General features: G+C 45.1%; 1 protein-coding gene across 32 annotated transcripts in view; it reads left to right on the forward strand.

Moving 5' to 3' along the window:
• LOC126996183 (MAP kinase-activating death domain protein-like) overlaps positions 1–18,300 on the forward strand; it is a 116,815-nt gene that overhangs the window by 68,241 nt on the left and 30,274 nt on the right. For 20 of the 32 annotated variants that reach the window (XR_007751054.1, XM_050856457.1, XM_050856455.1 and 17 more), the window contains 15 exons: positions 984–1,098; positions 1,233–1,435; positions 2,155–2,365; positions 2,673–2,774; positions 3,245–3,361; positions 4,213–4,394; positions 4,680–4,874; positions 6,115–6,318; positions 8,116–8,211; positions 12,428–12,505; positions 12,774–12,869; positions 13,057–13,176; positions 15,149–15,275; positions 16,803–17,045; positions 17,647–17,721. Coding sequence is in view for 31 of the 32 variants with exons in the window: in XM_050856457.1 (XP_050712414.1) it covers positions 984–1,098; positions 1,233–1,435; positions 2,155–2,365; positions 2,673–2,774; positions 3,245–3,361; positions 4,213–4,394; positions 4,680–4,874; positions 6,115–6,318; positions 8,116–8,211; positions 12,428–12,505; positions 12,774–12,869; positions 13,057–13,176; positions 15,149–15,275; positions 16,803–17,045; positions 17,647–17,721 (2,164 nt within the window). In the remaining variant the exon portion in view is untranslated. The remainder of the gene's footprint in view (positions 1–983; positions 1,099–1,232; positions 1,436–2,154; positions 2,366–2,672; positions 2,775–3,244; positions 3,362–4,212; positions 4,395–4,679; positions 4,875–6,114; positions 6,319–8,115; positions 8,212–12,427; positions 12,506–12,773; positions 12,870–13,056; positions 13,177–15,148; positions 15,276–16,802; positions 17,046–17,646; positions 17,722–18,300) is intronic. The other 12 variants (XM_050856470.1, XM_050856482.1, XM_050856463.1 and 9 more) reach the window with 11 other exon arrangements.

Below are 18,300 nucleotides of genomic sequence, written 5' to 3' on the forward strand. Positions count from 1 at the left end.
TGTCAAGCTGTAATAGTCATTCATTAGTGGTGTCATATCCTTCATCCACTGACTCTCAGCTGGTGGACAGGCACAGAGCAGCTGGACAGTTGTCCTTTGAGTGGTGGAGGCGTCGCCTGCAGCTTGGAAAAAAGGGTAATGTTACTGATTATCTTCCTTTGCGGTACACAGCTGATACCCTCACTCATGAGGCTCAGGGCTCAGGTCCAAGGCCAGGCTGGCTGGCTGGCTGGCTGAAGGTGTGTGTCTGGTGGCCGGACACAAGCCATTGCCTCCTGAGGGGCAGGGTGGGCATCGTGTCCCTGGCCAAGGGCTGCTGCCCGCCACAGCCCCAAGGCCCAGAGAGCCGCTCCACCACCGCTGTGCCGAGGCAGTTCGCTGCACCGCCTGTGTTGTACTTGACTGAGTAATTAGCTTCAAGATGCTGTCCAAAGTTACTGAGACATATTGACAAATAAAAATTTCACGGGAATCAGCTGGTACAAGATGGCTCTGCCTTACTGGAATAGCTTTTCAGATTAATAAATTTCTGACACCTTGTGATGTTCTGTAAAGGTCAATGAATTTTAAAACTGTTTGACCCCAACTTGACCTTCCTCCATCCATGTTCTCTCCTCTCAAGCCTCATACAGTACACCCACCAAGATCCTCTCACATATTGGATGACCCAACAGTATGATTATTATTATTATTATTATTATTATTATTATTATTATTATTATTATTATTATTATTATTATGAATGTGACTGAGAGCAGTTGATGTTTCCACATTCCCTCTGTACGTAACCTGTACATGTTCCTACAAGTTGCTGTGCACCTCATTGTTATCAGTGCAATGCCAATCCTGGTTTGAGTTGTGCAAAACAAACATTCACTTCAAAAATGCAAAACAGAGAACATGAGATTACAGAACACCGAGCCACACGGAGCTGTGAGACACGCCCTAACATGCTCTCTTTCCCCCCCCCCCCGGGTGGCCAGGCGCTGGCCAGCATGTCGCCCCAGCCGCCGCCGCCACGCACGGCAGAAGACATGGAGCGAGAGAAGGCCATGCAACAGCACGCTCCCGGCTCACACTACAACCTCTTCATATATGGTTAGTCCTGCATGGTGATGGAACTCTTATTATTCATCCTAACAATCTGTATTAAGGTGGACATGAAAATATCAGTGGGCCAGTCTTCCTCCATGAGTGGGAGCAGAAACTAATAAAGCTCCTCCTGTTTCCAGGTAATGATGTTGACTCAGTGGACATAGCGACCAGAGTGGCCATGGTGCGCTTCTTCAACTCCCAGAACGTGTTGGCCAACTTCACAGAGCACACCCGGACCCTGCGGCTGTACCCCCGGCCAGTGGTGGCCTTCCAGATCAACTCCTTCCTTCGGTCACGGCCCCGAGCCACGCCCTTCCTCAGTCTGTTTGCTCGCACGCAGGTGAGGCTCAGTCTGCCATGTTAGGGGTGGAGAAGCCATTATCCTCCTCTGTTTCTCTTCTCATGTTGGCAGCATTAAGAACCTCCTGAGAAAGTCCACAAGGCGTACTCTGCTTTCTGATGCATCTTTAACCCGGTAGCAGCGGGGATCATGTTTCTTAATGGTCCCTCCAAGCGAGAAAAGTGAGAAAAAATCACCCCTCACACAAACCATTTCATAATATATATCAAAGCATTTGTGATCAGATTATGTACCATCTATTTTGGGGGGGTTATATCATGGCACAAATTTGGCCTGTCGCTGCTACACGGTAAAGCCACAAATTTGGCCGGTTGCCACTACATGGTAAAGCCACAAATTTGGCCCGTTGCTACTACATGGTAAAGCCACAAATTTGGCCCGTCGCTGCTACACGGTAAAGCCACAAATTTGGCCCGTTGCTGCTACACGGTAAAGCCACAAATTTGGCCCGTTGCTGCTACACGGTAAAGCCACAAATTTGGCCCGTCGCTGCTACACGGTAAAGCCACAAATTTGGCCCGTTGCTGCTACAAGGTAAAGCCACAAATTTGGCCCGTCGCTGCTACACGGTAAAGCCACAAATTTGGCCCTTCACTACTACCGGGTTAATTCCATAAGCTTTCCTTCCTAATCTCTGCATGCAATGGCTTGACCTGTTTGAATGTTTTGTGGGTTATGCTGAACGTTGTCTCTGTCAGGCTGTGGAGTTCCTGGCCGAGTGGTCCATCACGCCCTCCAACATGGCCTTCCTGAGGGTGAACACAGGTGTCTTTGATCCCACCCTCATTGGCGACAAGAGCAAGTGGTACGCCCACACCCTGGAGCCCATCGGATTCAGGGTGTGGCAGGACGGCAGCTCCCTGGGCAGCACCCTGAGGGCCAGCACCCAGGTGGACAACCCCCCCACAGGTAGGCCTTCACCTGTTGGCACTCACACCAGGACAGGTAACGTTGAAGATTTTAGGATTTAAGGTTCCACTGTTTTTTCGTATATTCTTCTCAGAAATATGTTTTGTGTGGTTTAATCAGAGGACACAGATCAAGGGCAACAAAAAGAGTAAAAAAAATAAATAAATAAATAAAATAAAAAAGCCCGCTAACTGAATAAGTGTTTACCTGGGTTACCTGTTTACTCTTCAGCAGGTGTGTGAATCAAAATGTTTTATTTATTCTGTGGTTGAACTGTTCTCACAACTCACCTGTTCCCTCCCTGAAGACGAGAGTGGCAGTGACTCTGAGGGCGGGGAGAGCACCAGCAGTTCCTACTCTTCCCTCAGCGACTTTGTGTCTGAGATGCACTCGTCGGACCTCTCTCCAGGTGCTGCCGTCTGCATCCTCTTGGAAAAATTTGTTCTTTGATTAACATAATTCGTCACCCTCGTAAAATAATCGCCTAAGTCATTTTTCAGCAATTTCCAGGTTTTTATTTACATCAATTTCAACATGACGCACATTTCCGTATAGTTGCCTTCGTCATTCAGGGTTTGAGTGTTCAAGAATTGGCCTTTTCATTTCTGCCTAAACCTTAAGCCAAATGAGATAATGACAGTTCTCTTCTGATTTCCTGAAAAATAGAAAATGACTAAGGCGACTTGTTTACAAAGGTGACAATTTTCTTATTCCTTCATTCATACTCAGATGGTTGCAAACAGGGATAAATGATGATAGAATAAAGATGCTATTTCAACTGTGTCTGATATAGTTAATTGAATTCTTGATGCAGCAGAACTTAGAGCTGGATTCCACATCGCGGCCCTTCATGAGTATAAAGGTTATTCTCTCGTGCAGGGTGTGGAGCAGCAACAGAGAAGGAGAAGGCGACCCTCTCCTCCGGCCTGGACCCCCGCTCAGTGTTCCACCCTCCCTCCACCCTCCAGCTGCCCGGCGCCGCCTCCTCAGACTCAGGTGACGCAGCAGCTGTGTGTCTGTCTCGATGTGGAGCGTTGAGGTCAAGGGGTTTAAGGCGACATTCTTTTAAGGCTCTGTCAGTGGAGGAAAGGAAGTATGAGGGCAAAATATGATGGTGTTGAGGTCCAGGGGTTTAGAGCGACACTCTTTTCAGGCTCTGTCAGTGGAGGGAAGGAAGTATGAGGGCAAAATATGATGGTGTTGAGGTCCAGGGGCTTAGGGGGACACTCTTTTTAGGCTCTGTCAGTGGAGGAAGGAAGTATGAGGGCAAAATATGATGGTGTTGAGGTCCAGGGGTTTAGGGCGACACTCTTTTAAGGCTCTGTCAGTGGAGGAAAGGAAGTATGAGGGCAAAATATGATGGTGTGTGCCTTTGTCTGTGGGCCCAAATGCAAGAAGAAACACGTGACATTGCAGTAACCCATAACAAGAGAAATTAAATGTGTGGTGAATATGTGTAATAGATGAAATGGAATAGTGTGTGTTGAGAGTGAGAGAAAAGAAGGAGAACGTGATGAGTTAAGGGTAGACTGAAGAAACGGAAGATGGAGAAAACGGGAAGAGCAAGAGAAAACGGAAGGATTTAGAGGGTCACTACATGGGCGGTATTACAAGACATTACCTATTTCTAAAGGTAAAAGGGGGTCAGTCGGGTTCTAATGAGTGTTTCTACAGGTTCATGGTACAGAGGAAGGGTCACACTACCACCAGGGTCACAGAACTACTCCTGGAAATGCCCACAACTCCTACGAAAGCCTTGTCAAATTAGTGTTCTTGGGCGATGAAATGTCTTAAAATACGACTCTACATAACTCCACTACAACATCAAGTATTCATTTCTCCCGCAGCGCTGAGTCATGCCGGGTCCATGTCCACCTCCTCGTCCCACTCATCCCTCTCATCCGCCGACCACCACGATGATGACGATGATGAGGAGACGGGCGAGGGAGTCATGAGGGAGGAGGATGCGGATAAACTGGTCATCCCCGCGCCGTCCCTTCACCCGCTGATGCTGCGCTCCGACATGCTGGTGAGTGATTACATGTTATTTATTTATTTTTTTATTAAATTGTCACCCTTATCCACGTAGAGAGAATGGTGTTACTGTTTTTGATGTTGTTTATCTGTTTGTGTTTCTCTAACTTTTTTTCTGTATCAATTAAATTTTTTCTAGATCTTTGTATTTATCATTTATTCATTGTTCATTGTTTTTTTTTCTCTCTCTGCGCTCTTTTTGTTGTCCTTGAGCTGTCTTCTTTGCTGTAAAAAAAAAAATAATAATAATAAATAAATAAACTGATATATTTTTTTGCAGGAGAAGAGCGATGAGGTATTCACGCCGGAGAGCGACTCAGCGACCACCACCCCCAAGACCGTGGTGAGCAACAACCAGTCACCGCTGCCCCACATCAGCCCCACGCCCTCCGTCAGCAGCGACGTGTCCGTGGCTACGCTGTCCTCCGAGCGGGACAGGCCCACCACCCCCCGCCCCCGCACCTTCTCTAAGGGAGTACGTAGTTTGTTTTTATCACCATTTTTCCTTATGGGGCTGGACGGACTATTTTCGGCATTATGAGACACGTTCGCATCTCACATCAACTATTTCTAAAGGTCAATGAGCGAGTCAGTCGGGTTCTAATGAGTGTTTCTTCAGGTTCATGGTACAGAGGAAGAGTCATAAAACTAGTCCTGGAAATGCCCACAACTCCTATGAAAGCCTTGTCAAATATGTACAGAGGAAGAGTCAGACTACCACCAGGGTCATAAAACTACTCCTGGAAATGCCCACAACTCCTATGAAAGCCTTGTCAAATGTGTACAGAGGAAGAGTCAGACTACCACCAGGGTCATAAAACTAGCCCTCGAAATGCCCACAACTCCTATGAAAGCCTTGTCAGATATGTACAGAGGAAGAGTCAGACTACCACCAGGGTCATAAAACTACTCCTGGAAATGCCCACAACTCCTATGAAAGCCTTGTCAAATATGTACAGAGGAAGAGTCAGACTACCACCAGGGTCATAAAACTAGCCCTGGAAATGCCCACAACTCCTATGAAAGCCTTGTCAAATATGTGTTCTTGGGCGTCGAAATGTTGTATAATTCGACCCTATGAGTCTCTCCCACTCTTAACAATCATATACTATCCCCTCCCTGGTGCCCATACTTCTCATATCTTCCTTCACACACTGTCTGGGTCTTTGGTCTTCCAGCTGGTGTCTTCAAAAAGTAACATTAACCCAGAAAGTAAGAATAGTAATTATGGCAAGATAACAGACCTATCAGGAGTAGACTCTCCTCTTCCCTCTTCTTATACTCGCGTCATTTCAGTTTTGGCAAGACAACAGAACTTTCATCAGTAGACTTTTCCCTTTTCCTTTTCTCACGTCCCTTCGATGGTGCCAAGATAACAAAACCATTAACAGTAGACTCTTGCTTCTTTCCTATACTCGCGTCATTTCAGTTTTGGCGGGATAACAGAACTTTCATCAGTATACTCCTCCTCCCCTTCTTCTTCTCATCTGTCGCTGCCGTGTTCTCATTTTCTTCTTGTTCTAATCTTTTTCCTCTTTTTCTTCTTGTTCTCATCTGTCACTACCTTGTTCTTATATTTTCATCTTCCTTTTCATCTTTTCCTTTGCATCTTTTCCTTCTTTTCTTCTTCATGTTATCATCTGTCACCTTCCCTGTTCCTCTTTTCCTATGCTCACCTCATACTCACCTATACTCCCCTCCCTTCCTCCCCCCAGGCCAGTCCAACTCCCCAGAGGCAAACATCCATTGGCTCCGTGCTTGCTCGTGCCTCCAGCCTGGGGTCGGGGAGCTCCGGAAGCGGCCCCACCCGGCAGTGCTCCCAAAACTCCCTCCTCGACCAGTTCACATCCTCGGCCAAGGAACTCATCAAGGAGCGGCAAGGATCCCAAGAGGGCTCCTTCCTCTCGCAGGTGGACAAGGTAGGAGTTGTCTTTTTTTGTGCCGGTGTAGGATACTTTCAATGTCGCTTGTTTGAGTTGTTTGGTGTTTTGTTAATATATTCTTTTCCACATTTACAGAAACATTGAACCACTTCTAGTTTCCATCACGATTCTCACATGTTTTGACAGTTGGTGTTTTTCGTTTCAAAGTAGTTTTTATTTTATTATTCAGGTTAAAGTGATATCATATTGAGTTGATAATTTTACTTCTGAGCATCTATCATTTTTTTTTCTCTTCTTTTTAATTATTTCTCCTAATTTCCATTAGTAACCAAGTATATTTCTTCTTCTTTTCCACATTTACAGAAAGATTCAACCACTTCTAGTTTTCATCTCGATTCTCACATATTTTGACAGTTGCTGCATCTTAGGGCCAGTTTCACAGTTCCCCATGATGGGTTAGTAAGCTCCCAAACCAATACCAGAGCCTTCGAAATTTCCTTGTATAGTGTCTGGTGTTTATATTTAAGTTCACAAATTTGATGAAACTATACAGGAAGTCTTGTGTATTTAGTGTGGCATCGAAGACTTCCCCATTTTGGATTGTATGGGATTCTTTAGTTTGGTTCGGGCTGTTACGAAGACACTGTGTTGGACTGTGAAATCGGCTCATAGTTTCAAAGTAGTTTTTATTTTACTATTCAGGTTAAATTGATATCATATTGAGTTGATAATTTTACTTCTGAGCTGCTGTCATTTTTTTTTCTTCTTTTTAATAACTTCTGATTTCCATTATTAACCAAGTATATTTAGTCTGTAGGCAATGTCAGTGTTAGCACTATATGGATTTTTAAGTCTTGAGATTCACAGTAAAACTACATGGGTAATATCTTAACAAAACGATAACTGAAAATTGCTTGGTTTTGTATGTAAGTTTTCAGTAGTATAGTCATTACTTGCAAGGTATACTAAGCAAATTTTCATCACCTGGAAGAAGTAGCTGTATTGGTGTTAAACATAATCACTTTTTGCCACACAAATAACAAAACTACATGCACAAAACATTCACTGAGCACACATGACTCGTAAACGGGGAACACAAACTCACGCAACATAACACACTGGTACAGCATAACACACATGTACCTCAAAACATAATCACTTTTTTAGCCACACAAATAACAAAACTTCACGCACATAACATTCACTGAGCACACATGACTCGTAAACGGGGAACACAAACACACACAACATAACACACTGGTAGAACACAACACACACATACCTCAAAACACACAGTCACAGCACAACACAGAGGTATTCCCCTGAGCATATGACTCGTAAACAGGCAACATAGACGCACACAACAGAACACACTTGTAGAGCACGACACATCCCTACCTCTCAACACACAATCACAGCACAACACAGAGGTATTACCCTGAGCATATGACTCGTAAACAGGCAACATAAACGCACACAACAGAACACACTTGTAGAGCACGACACATCCCTACCTCTCAACACACAGTCACAGCACAACACAGAGGTATTCCCCTGAGCACACGACTCGTAAACAGGCAACATAGACGCACACAACAGAACACACTTGTAGAGCACAACACATCCGTACCTCACAACACACAATCACAGCACAACACAGAGGTATTCCCCTGAGCACACGACTCGTAAACAGGCAACATAAACACACACAACCCACTGGTAGAGCACAGCACATCCGTACCTCACAACACACAGTCACAGCACACCACAAAGGTAATCCCGGAAACACAGAAACACACACCCGTACTGAGCATCACCTGACTTGTTCCACAGTTAACGGAACAGTTTCGTAGCCAAGTAACGGAACGGCTTGAGGTAGTGAAGCAGAGTAGTGGTGAGGAGGGGTCACTGCTCAACCAGATGGACAAGGTACTGCACCCCACCAACCAGTCCTTCCGTCTCCTTGTCATAGTCGCGCTCAGTCTTTGCTGCATGACTTTCGGGGGCGACGAGGGAGAGTGAGCCAGCTTGAAGAGGCTGCAGAGGATCCTTATTAACCCGGTAGCAGCGGGGATCGTGTTTCTTAATGGTCCCTCTAAGCGAGAAAAATGAGAAAAAAATCATCCCTCACACAAACCATTTCATAATAGTATATATATCAAAGGATTTATGATCAGATTATGTATCATCTATTTTGGGGGGTTTATATCATGGCACAAATTTGGCCCGTTGCTGCTACATGGTAAAGCCACAAATTTGGCCCATTGCTGCTACCGGGTTAATGGTCCCTCTAAGCGAGAAAAATGAGAAAAAAATCATCCCTCACACAAACCATTTCATAATATATATATCAAAGCATTTGTGATCAGATTATGTATCATCTATTTTGGGGGGTTTATATCATGGCACAAATTTGGCCCGTCGCTGATGCACGGTAAAGCCACAAGTTTGGCCCATCGCTGCTACACGGTAAAGCCTCAAATTTGGCCCGTCACTGCTACATGGTAAAGCCTCAAATTTGGCCCATCATTGCTACACGGTAAAGCCTCAAATTTGGCCCATCCGAGGTTATTTATTTATTTATGTTTTTTTTTTTTTTTTTTTACATCAAAGACAACAGCTCAAGGGCAACAAAAAGAGTGCAAAAAAAAAAAAGCCTGCTACCCGTTGCTCCCATAAAAGACAAAAGTAAAGGGCAGCCAAAAGAGACGTCAATTTTGGGTATCATAACAAGTGTCTCATAAATTTTTTAGATATTCAGAACCTATTTGTCACTGTGTTCTGCATTGGATATCAGCAAACAGTAACTCATACCAGATTTCTGAAGCTAGTGCAGTTAAAAATTTCCCTGGTGTTTCTTTTCACTATTACCTGATGATGAAAAGCAAAGGAGATTTTGGATTTTGCTAACTCAACCAGTGATGAAACTACACTTAATATCTAACCTTTACGGCTTGGCTATTCACTTCGCATCTTAACCCCTTGACTGCGGATTTCCTACAAGAAGACATCACCAAGCTACAGAAATGGATCAAAAAGTGGCTGTTAAAATTCACTGAAGTAAAATATAAAGTCCTGCACCTTGGGAGAGGATATCCAGCACACCAATACCACATGGGAAACACTCCACTATCCACCACAGAGGCAGAGAAAGATTTGGGAGTAGATGTTTGCAGTCTATTAGTAAAGGCTAAATCCGTGCCAATCGCAGCGGACGGGGTAAGTGGGCACAGACTACAGAACAAAACGACCGCACAACTTAAAAATATCACATGCCCGGTCAGCTTTCCGTAGCGGGCATGTTTTTTTTCTCTGCACTCCTTTTGTTGTCGCCTTTGAGCCGTCTCCTTTGCTGGGGGAAAAAAAAAGGAGAAAAAAAAAACCGGCCAATCTTCCGAGCAGGTCACTTTTCCTTGCCCTCTCTCAACCACGCCCTCCCGCCAGCCACTCTTTTCTGTGCCGCACCCTGTCGAGAGAACCGCTGGACCTTCTCAGTAGACGTTTATTCCTCAAAATTTCATGTGAATGGTTATATAATTGTTAAGCGAAACTGAGTGTGAAATTTGCATGTCTTTTGTCCTGAACTGTCACCTCCTGTTTTGCCTGTTTCAGCTCCTCTCTTTTGAACACTGAGAGTTGCGATATATTCTGATGTCTGTGTGTCTCTTTTTTTAACTCATTGAATTCTCCCTCTTGCTGTTGCTACTCAGTTTCATGTGTTTAGAGATCCTTGTATTTATTTTACCATGATTCAAACTACCCCTGACCTCAAGTATCAGGCTCTTCAATGCTCCTTAGGCTGACATTTGAGAGAGACCCGTTTCATGTGTTTAGAAATCCTTGTCCTTATTTGTCTGCCTGTGTCTTTGTGTTCATTTGCCCTGCCATTCAAACTGCCCCTGACCTCAAGTACCAGGCTCATTGTTACTCCTTGGGCTGACATTTGAGAGAGAGCAGCTTCATGTGTTTAGAGATCCCTGTCCTTATTTGTCTGCCGAGATATTTTGGTTTAATTTCCCACCATTCAAACTGCCCCTGACCTCAAGTACCAGGCTCATTGTTACTCCTTGGGCTGACATTTGAGAGAGAGCAGCTTCATGTGTTTAGAGATTCTTGTCCACATTTGTCTGCCGAGATATTTGGGTTTATTTTCCCGCCATTCAAACTGCCCCTGACCTCAAGTACCAGGCTCATTGTTACTCCTTGGGCTGACATTTGAGAGAGAGCAGCTTCATGTGTTTAGAGATCCTTGTCCTTATTTGTCTGCCTGTGTCTTTGTGTTCATTTGCCCCGCCATTCAAACTGCCCCTGACCTCAAGTACCAGTCTCATTGTTACTCCTTGGGCTGACATTTGAGAGAGAGCAGCTTCATGTGTTTAGAGATCCCTGTCCTTATTTGTCTGCCGAGATATTTGGGTTTATTTTCCCACCATTCAAACTGCCCCTGACCTCAAGTACCAGGCTCATTGTTACTCCTTGGGCTGACATTTGAGAGAGAGCAGCTTCATGTGTTTAGAGATCCCTGTCCTTATTTGTCTGCCGAGATATTTGGGTTTATTTTCCCACCATTCAAACTGCCCCTGACCTCAAGTACCAGGCTCATTGTTACTCCTTGGGCTGACATTTGAGAGAGAGCAGTTTCATGCGTTTTGAGATCCTTGTCTTTCATTGACTGCCGAGGTCCTAGTGTGCATATCCCCACATTCAAGCTGCCCCTAACCTCACGCAGCAGGCTCATTGTTGCTCCTCGGACAGACATATTAGAGAGAGCTGCTGTGTGGGTCATGTGAGGCAGTGTTTGTGTGAGGGTCAGGAGCGTTGGAGCAGTCACTCGTAACAACCCTGTCTACCCCTCCTTGTATATCATTTGTAAGCAAGTATAGGATGACCAGTCTTGCCCTCGTGAATGCAGCCTGGCAGAGTTTGTGAGTGTCAGGAGAGTTGGAGCTTCCACTCAGTTCATTACCATCCTGTTTGCCCCTCCTTATATTTCATTAGTAAGCAAGTATAGGATGAAGTCTTCCCTTAGCCTTAGTGTTTGAAAGCTCCTCAGTCTTGTCTCCCATATACCTGTTAGGGGCTTTAAAAGAGTCAGTTCGGGCCCCATACTTATAAAGCTAATAATTCGTCTCAGGCTCGTCTTAAGAGCCCAAACCGGCCCTGTGGAGCCCTATATCCTGGGTGTTAATCTGAGATATGGCGCGAGTACCTAAAGTTGGTCCGGGGCAGGCATAAATCCTGGGTCTTCGTCTGAGGCATCGACCTTCAAATGTAAGCATTGCCGGGTGTTGCCAGACAGCCAGCGTGCCTCATCATATCGTTTTACATTCAAACGCTCACTATAGTCTTACAAAACCCTATTATAATGGATATGATGTACTTCTATTCAATACTATCACCATTTTAAGGCATTCTTACCCATTAATTTTCATATGAGATAACTGATCTCGCCGTTGTTGGCAACTTTACGTTCCCCACTACCCGTGGCAGCTGGAGCCCCAGCTAAGGTGCACACTCACCTCTGAGACGAGACATAAGTCAGACGCCTAATTTCCTTATCAGTATGGGCCCAGGTCAATCTTTTACACTGAGACATAGAATACAGGTGCACTTTCTTGTATTGTTCCCTGATGCACCTCCCTTCTGTTACACACCTTACTGCACACTCATACCCCCCCAACACCTCATATTGTACTTGTGATATCTCGGGGCTGTCTTGGCTTCTCTCACGTCAATATTTTTGGTGCTAGCAATGATAACTTCCTGATGTAAAGTTTAAACGTGTATTGACTCATATTTACGACTTTCCCCAGTTTTTTTGTGACAGTTGTTTGGTGTAGGCTGTCTGTAGCGGGATCTAAACCATGGAAGGAGTGCATTGTTCTGTGTGATGTCCTTCTAACCGAGTCATTTCCTCATGTGTCTCTGTGTCGTGTTTGTTGTGTCAATGAATAACTTGTCCTGCCAAGCTAAGGAGCGTCCTCGCCACCACCCGCACCCCCAGCCCACTGCCGGCCCCTGAGGGTGTGGCAGGGGTCTTCACGCCACTCCCGCCACACCTTAGGCTGCTGGTGGTCCTGGGGTGTGTGGGTGTGTGAGAGGTGCATTCCCATTGATGTTGTGACCCGTGTGTGTCCTGTTACAGTCCCACCAAGAGGCAAGTGGCCAGCATCAGAGGGAAAGGCAGGAGGAGGCAACGTCTTTCTCCAGCTTGGCGGATCAGGTACTGCCTTCCTCTGGGCTGCCGGGTGTCCCAAGGGCCTGGGAGCGGTGCTCAAAGATTAGGTTGCATGCGCATGACCTTCCTGCTTTTCATGTCTTTTTATCAGTGTTAATGGGATGTCGGATTTCAGGTCTGTAGATTTACACAAACTGTACGTAGAGGTTTTAAAACATAGACTGACACAATCAGTGTAGGTCTTGAAATAGTGGACTGCTAAGATTATTTCTAGAAAAGAATTACTGACACTTTGGACTGTGTGACCTAACAGCTTACAGTGCAGGCGAAGAGAGCTGCTGAGGAAGCTTCCAAGTCTGTTAGTGTGGCCAGCAAGCAAGCCAAGGAGGCCAGCAAGCAGGCACAGCAGGTAGGCCCACCAAGGACCTGGGAGGCACTAGTGTAGTCCTGCGTGAATGACCACTGCGGCATAACGTAAGAGGCAACTGGAGACACGTGATAGTCCATGACTAGATGAACATAGAAAACGCCTCTTAAGGGAACCAAACTCCTTCTTGACGCAGTGCCGTGACACCTCCGTTTTTGTCTGTTTCCAGGCCAGCAAGTCGACCTTCGAAGACCTGTCCTTCATGGGGAAACACACTCTTGGGGACTTCACCAAGACGGCGCGTGAGGCAGCCAAGAAGGGCGGGATTTTCTCCAAGGTCAGCCTTAAGGTGAGAGGAACAACCACTGTGCAGGACTGTGTGGGACGTTCCCTCACCTCTTTCTTGAGGCATGGGAGTGAGCTGCTGCTGCTGCTGTTGCTGCTTGTATACCCTGCAAGTATGCCTGAGGACACTTTGTGGAGGAAAAACTTGGACAAAAAATATATCAGTGGTTACTTTGCATTGTAGTTTACCATAACTTTTTAACAGTTTCCATAACATAAACTTAGAAGAGAAAATGGAAACAGAACAGATGGATTATATATCGTCACCCTCATAAAATAATCGCCTAAGTAATTTTTCAGAGATTTCCAGGTTTTTGTCTACATCAATTTTTCAACATGTGACGCCCATATTTGCATAGTTGCCGTCGTCATTCAGGGTTTGAGTGTCCTAGAATTGGCCTTTTCAGTCCTCCCTAAATCTTAAGCCAAATGTGATAATGACAGTTTTTTTATGATTTCCTGAAAACTAGAAAATAATGACTTAGGTGCTTTGTTTACGACGGTGACGATATGGTGACAAGTCTTCCACAAGCTGTTAACATGAACCTCTAGAAATCGCTCCCAATCATACATATCAATTTTCCACAAACTGTCAAGTCCTCCATGATAAGTTCTTAGCTGTAGTCCTCCCTCCATAGACTCCCAGTACTCCTCTACCTTAATATTAGATGAAGATGCATAAGTAGAAGTAGGGTTTCCTCTAATGCCTCAGTAAGCCAAGGGAATGCGTAGTGACCCAGTGTGTGCATAGCGCTTTCATTGGCTTGAGCTGGACGGTAGCCATGAGTGTGGGTGTGTGTGTGTGTGTGTGTGTGGGTGGGTGTGTGTGTGTGTGTGTGATGGCCTGGGTATGCATTGAAAAGACATGAGTTAATTTAGTTTTCTCTTGTAGTAGTTGATAGAATGTGAATAGTAAGTGAATAGTTTAGTGACAGTAAGTAATTGTAAGTCAATAGTTTAAGGATAGTGAATAGTTTAGTGAATAGTTTAGTGATAGAAAGTAATAGTAAGTCAATAGTTTAGTGATAGTAAGTGGATAGTTTTTAAGAAGTTTGGTGCCTAACAATTAGGGAATGTGGATGCTATAGTCGGTTCACCCGAGTCTCAAGTGAGCATTATCACACAACGGCAACCTGCAGCCACAAGGCGTGTCTGATTTCGTGGATAATGTGTGCTTGCCTACGCATAGTAAACAGTCGTCAGTGTCAGTAATATGCAGCAGCTATAACAAATACTGCCAATTATAGTTGATTATGAGTTAAAAAATAATAGTAATGTCACAAATAGCTGTTTTGTTAATTTACAAGATCACTGATTATGAATATTAAACAGTCTTGAAGCTGTATCCAACACCAAGGAAAATTAGCAGGCTTTATATCAACAAAACAGCTATTTTTGACATTACTAATATTTATTAACTCATGATCAACTATAATTGGCGGTATTTGTTATTGTTGGCTGCATATTACTGACACTGATGACTGGTTACCATGCCCAGGCTAGCATACACTATCCACGAAATCGGACACGCCGTGTGGCTGCAGGCTGCCGTTGCGTGATAATGCTCACTTCAGACTTGGCTGAACCGACTGTAGTGGAATGTAACGGCAAGTCTCAAAGCCTGGAATGCAATGGAGTTTGATGATACGACCCACCCCTGTATCATGAGTGAATGTATCAGGGTAAGAAAATGCATTGGAAAGTAATAGTAATGAATGACCCAAGTAACAGTAGTAGTAGTAATGAATGGATACTGTGTAGAGTAGAGTAATTTCTTCTGTTGTGTTCATTTGTCACCCTTCAGCTGCCTCCCTTGCTGTAAAATGAAAAATAAATAAATGAATAATAATGACAGCAATATATTAAAAGAACAGTGTAAGTAATGCCAATAGAAACCCAATGATAGCTCTTATGTGTCATCTCATGTGTCACGACTCACCCTACAGCAGCCATGTGTTGTGACGTCTCTCCCTCAGGCGCTGGAACTCCGCGACGCATCCTTCGAGGGCAAACTGGGAGGCGGCAGCCCGGCCATCAGTGCCTCAGCTGATGTGGGAGGAGGAGGAGGAGGCGGGGGAGGAGGCGGAGGAGGTGGAGGAGGAGGTATGATGATGGGGTTAGGAGGAGGGAGTGGTAGAGTAGTAAGAGGAGGAGGAGGAGGAGGTGGAGGAGGTGGAGGTGCTGTCCCTGGGAGTGGAGTAGGTGGCCCCCCGCCAATACCCCATAGAAATCCACCCGCTAGTGTGCCTTCATCCTCCCCCCCATCCCTCCCCCGCGGCCCTCCCCCGGCGATTCCTCCAAGGTCACCCAAACCGTCGCTACAAGGCCAGCCCTCGGTCTCGGCTCCGTTCCCCTCCACCCAGCCCCTCACCAGCCCCGCCCATGCCCAGTCCACCCGAAACGGTGCCTCACCCGGGAGGTTTTCCAGCACCAGCTCCCCAAGTTAGTAATTTTTAGGTGGAGTCGTAGATGTTTAGCGCATCCTCTCTATCCTCCCTGAAGGCTGCACCATCCCACTGACTGACTGGCCGGCCCACGTCTCTAGCTCTTCCCTATCCTACTCAGTGCTTCTAAAATTATGTTGTAGTAGTTCTGTTTGTCATTAATTGGTCACATGCTTTTTGGTGTCTTCCTGACCTACTACTACTACTACTACTACTACTACTACTACTACTACTACTACTTCTAATACTTCCACTTTAATTCCTTCTAATTCATACAGTCATTCTATCCCTCATCATGGTTGTTTTTAAGGACACTGTCATCTGTAAATATGTGTTTCATTTTATGTTTCGTCCATTCATCATTCATCCGTTTAATGCCTATTCAAACACTTCCTACTGTTAGAGGTGTCATACTGGGACCTCAGCGTTCTGTTCTGGCCATTTTTAGTTAATCTTTCCCAGCTTGGCATGTTAAAAAGAAGGCTTCATTATTTGTCAGTCACGGGCAAGTGTGTGGAGAGTCTGATGTTGTGTTGTCATGTGGTGATATGAAGCTGTAACACTCTAAACACTGTACAGTTCCCTGGTTCTCCTCATCCTAATAAATGACAGCCTGGGTATATAAATCTGCAACACTCTTAACCCGGTAGCCGCGGGGATCATGTTTCTTAAAGGCCCCTCTAAGCGAGAAAAAGGAGAAAAAATCATCACTCACACAAACCATTTCATAATATATATCAACGCATTTGTGATCAGTTTAAACATCATCTGTTTTGGGGGGTTTATATCACGGCAAAAATTTGGCCTGTCGCTGGTACACGGTAAAGCCACAAATTTGGCCCGTCGCTGCTACCGGGTTAACATTGTACAGTCCCCTGGTTCTCCTCACCCTAATAAATGACAGCCTGGGTATATGAAGCTCTATCACCGTAAACATCATACAATTCCCTGGTTCTCATCATCCTAATTTGTTACAACCTGGTGATATGAAGCTGAAACACTCTTAACACTGTACAGTTCATTGGTTCCCCTCATCCTAACACATGACAGCCTGGTGATATGAAGCTCTAACTCACTAAACATCATACAGTTCATTGGTGTTCTTCATCCTAATAAATGACAGCATGGGTTAATAAATTTGTAACATCATTAACATCATACATTTCATTGTTGCTCCACGTTCCAGGCAGCAGCATTGTCGGAACCAACGGGGGGAGCTTCCGCAGCAGCACTCCGAGTATCGGCTACGGGGACGAGAGCAGCGCGGGCATGGGGAGTGTTGGCCACCGCAGACCAAGCAGTGCCAGTAGTTCGGGCGCTCGCTCCCCAACCATGACCTCCTCCTCCTCCCGGGACTTCCTCTCAAACGTCAGTTCCGAGCTGAATGACTTCGCCCAACAAACCACAAGTCTGTTCAGTGATATCTTTGGTGAGTACGATGTGTTTGTCTGTCTTGTTCTGGTAGGGGATAAGCAGGTGGATAGGATAGAGGAGTTCAGTTTCTTTTTCGTGAGAGTAACGAGAGATTTTTGTACATACGAGATCATTGCCAGTTTTTTGCGATAGTTTTTTGTACCAGTATATAGTGCATGACCCTTTTGAGGTAGAGTAGTCACTGTGTATTTGGTTGCTTCAGTGTGCATAAGTATATTCCTGTAAATGCTAAGTGTTATTTTGCACTCTGAGTTGGGCTTTCATGCAATTTTTTCATTACAGTTTAGAGGTAAAAGTTCAATACAGACAACTTCTTAACCAACAATGAATCCTAGTAATGGTGAAGTAGATAACTCTTTTGGATTAGTTTTCAAATCATCTGGGCAAATTTTTGATATTGTGCTTCCCTCTTTTGAGTAATATTTGTGTAAACTGTTGGCAAAAAGGGTAATTTTCTGTCACATTGCAACACCAGTAAAGATTTCCTGTAAGGACTCTGATGTCACCTTTGAGTGTGGTGGTAGTGTGTGTCGGGTAGTGTGTAGTGTCTGTCTCGGCAACACACTGGTAACACGAGGCATCAACGAAACTTTTAGTGGAGAATGGCCATGCGTTGGGTGTCCCGCCCTCCCCCTCGCCCAGCCTCGGGAGATTCGGCCGTTCTCCGTTTCGTGAGTTTCGTTAACATTGTGTCGGGTCTCGAGAAGGTGGGGGCTTTTCCTCTCCTGCTGTTTTGTTTCCAAGGTTCCGCTTCTAAGCATTTTTACATACGCCTTTTAGCTGTCCGGGCCACAAAGCCTCATGGTGGTGGGTGGTGATGAGAATGGAAGGTGATGAAATGGTGCTTAACCCTCTAATAAGTTACTTTAATATCATGGTAAGATCAATAGAAGAGCTTGCTAAGTGTGTTCATTCATAACTTTTAGCCTCTGAAGGTATTGCATCACTACAAGGGTTGTATTAGGAGACATTTCTCTGCCCAAGAACACATATTTGACAAGGCTTTCATAGGAGTTGTGGGCATTTCCAGGGGTAGTTTTATGACCCTGGTGGTAGTTTCATCCTTCCTCCGTACCCTCAGCATAAAAAAACACTCATTAGAACCTGATGGATCCCCCCTTTGACCTTTAGATATAGCTGATGTGAGAAGGCAGAGTGTCTTGTAATACCAGCCCATGTATCATCCTGTGCTGCTGTGCGTGCTTGAACTTCCGGGTTTGGGGTTTGTCGTGCTTCAGTAACACAGCTGT

Source organism: Eriocheir sinensis, chromosome 9 (assembly GCF_024679095.1).
Source record: "Eriocheir sinensis breed Jianghai 21 chromosome 9, ASM2467909v1, whole genome shotgun sequence".
NCBI classification, from domain to species: domain Eukaryota; kingdom Metazoa; phylum Arthropoda; class Malacostraca; order Decapoda; family Varunidae; genus Eriocheir; species Eriocheir sinensis.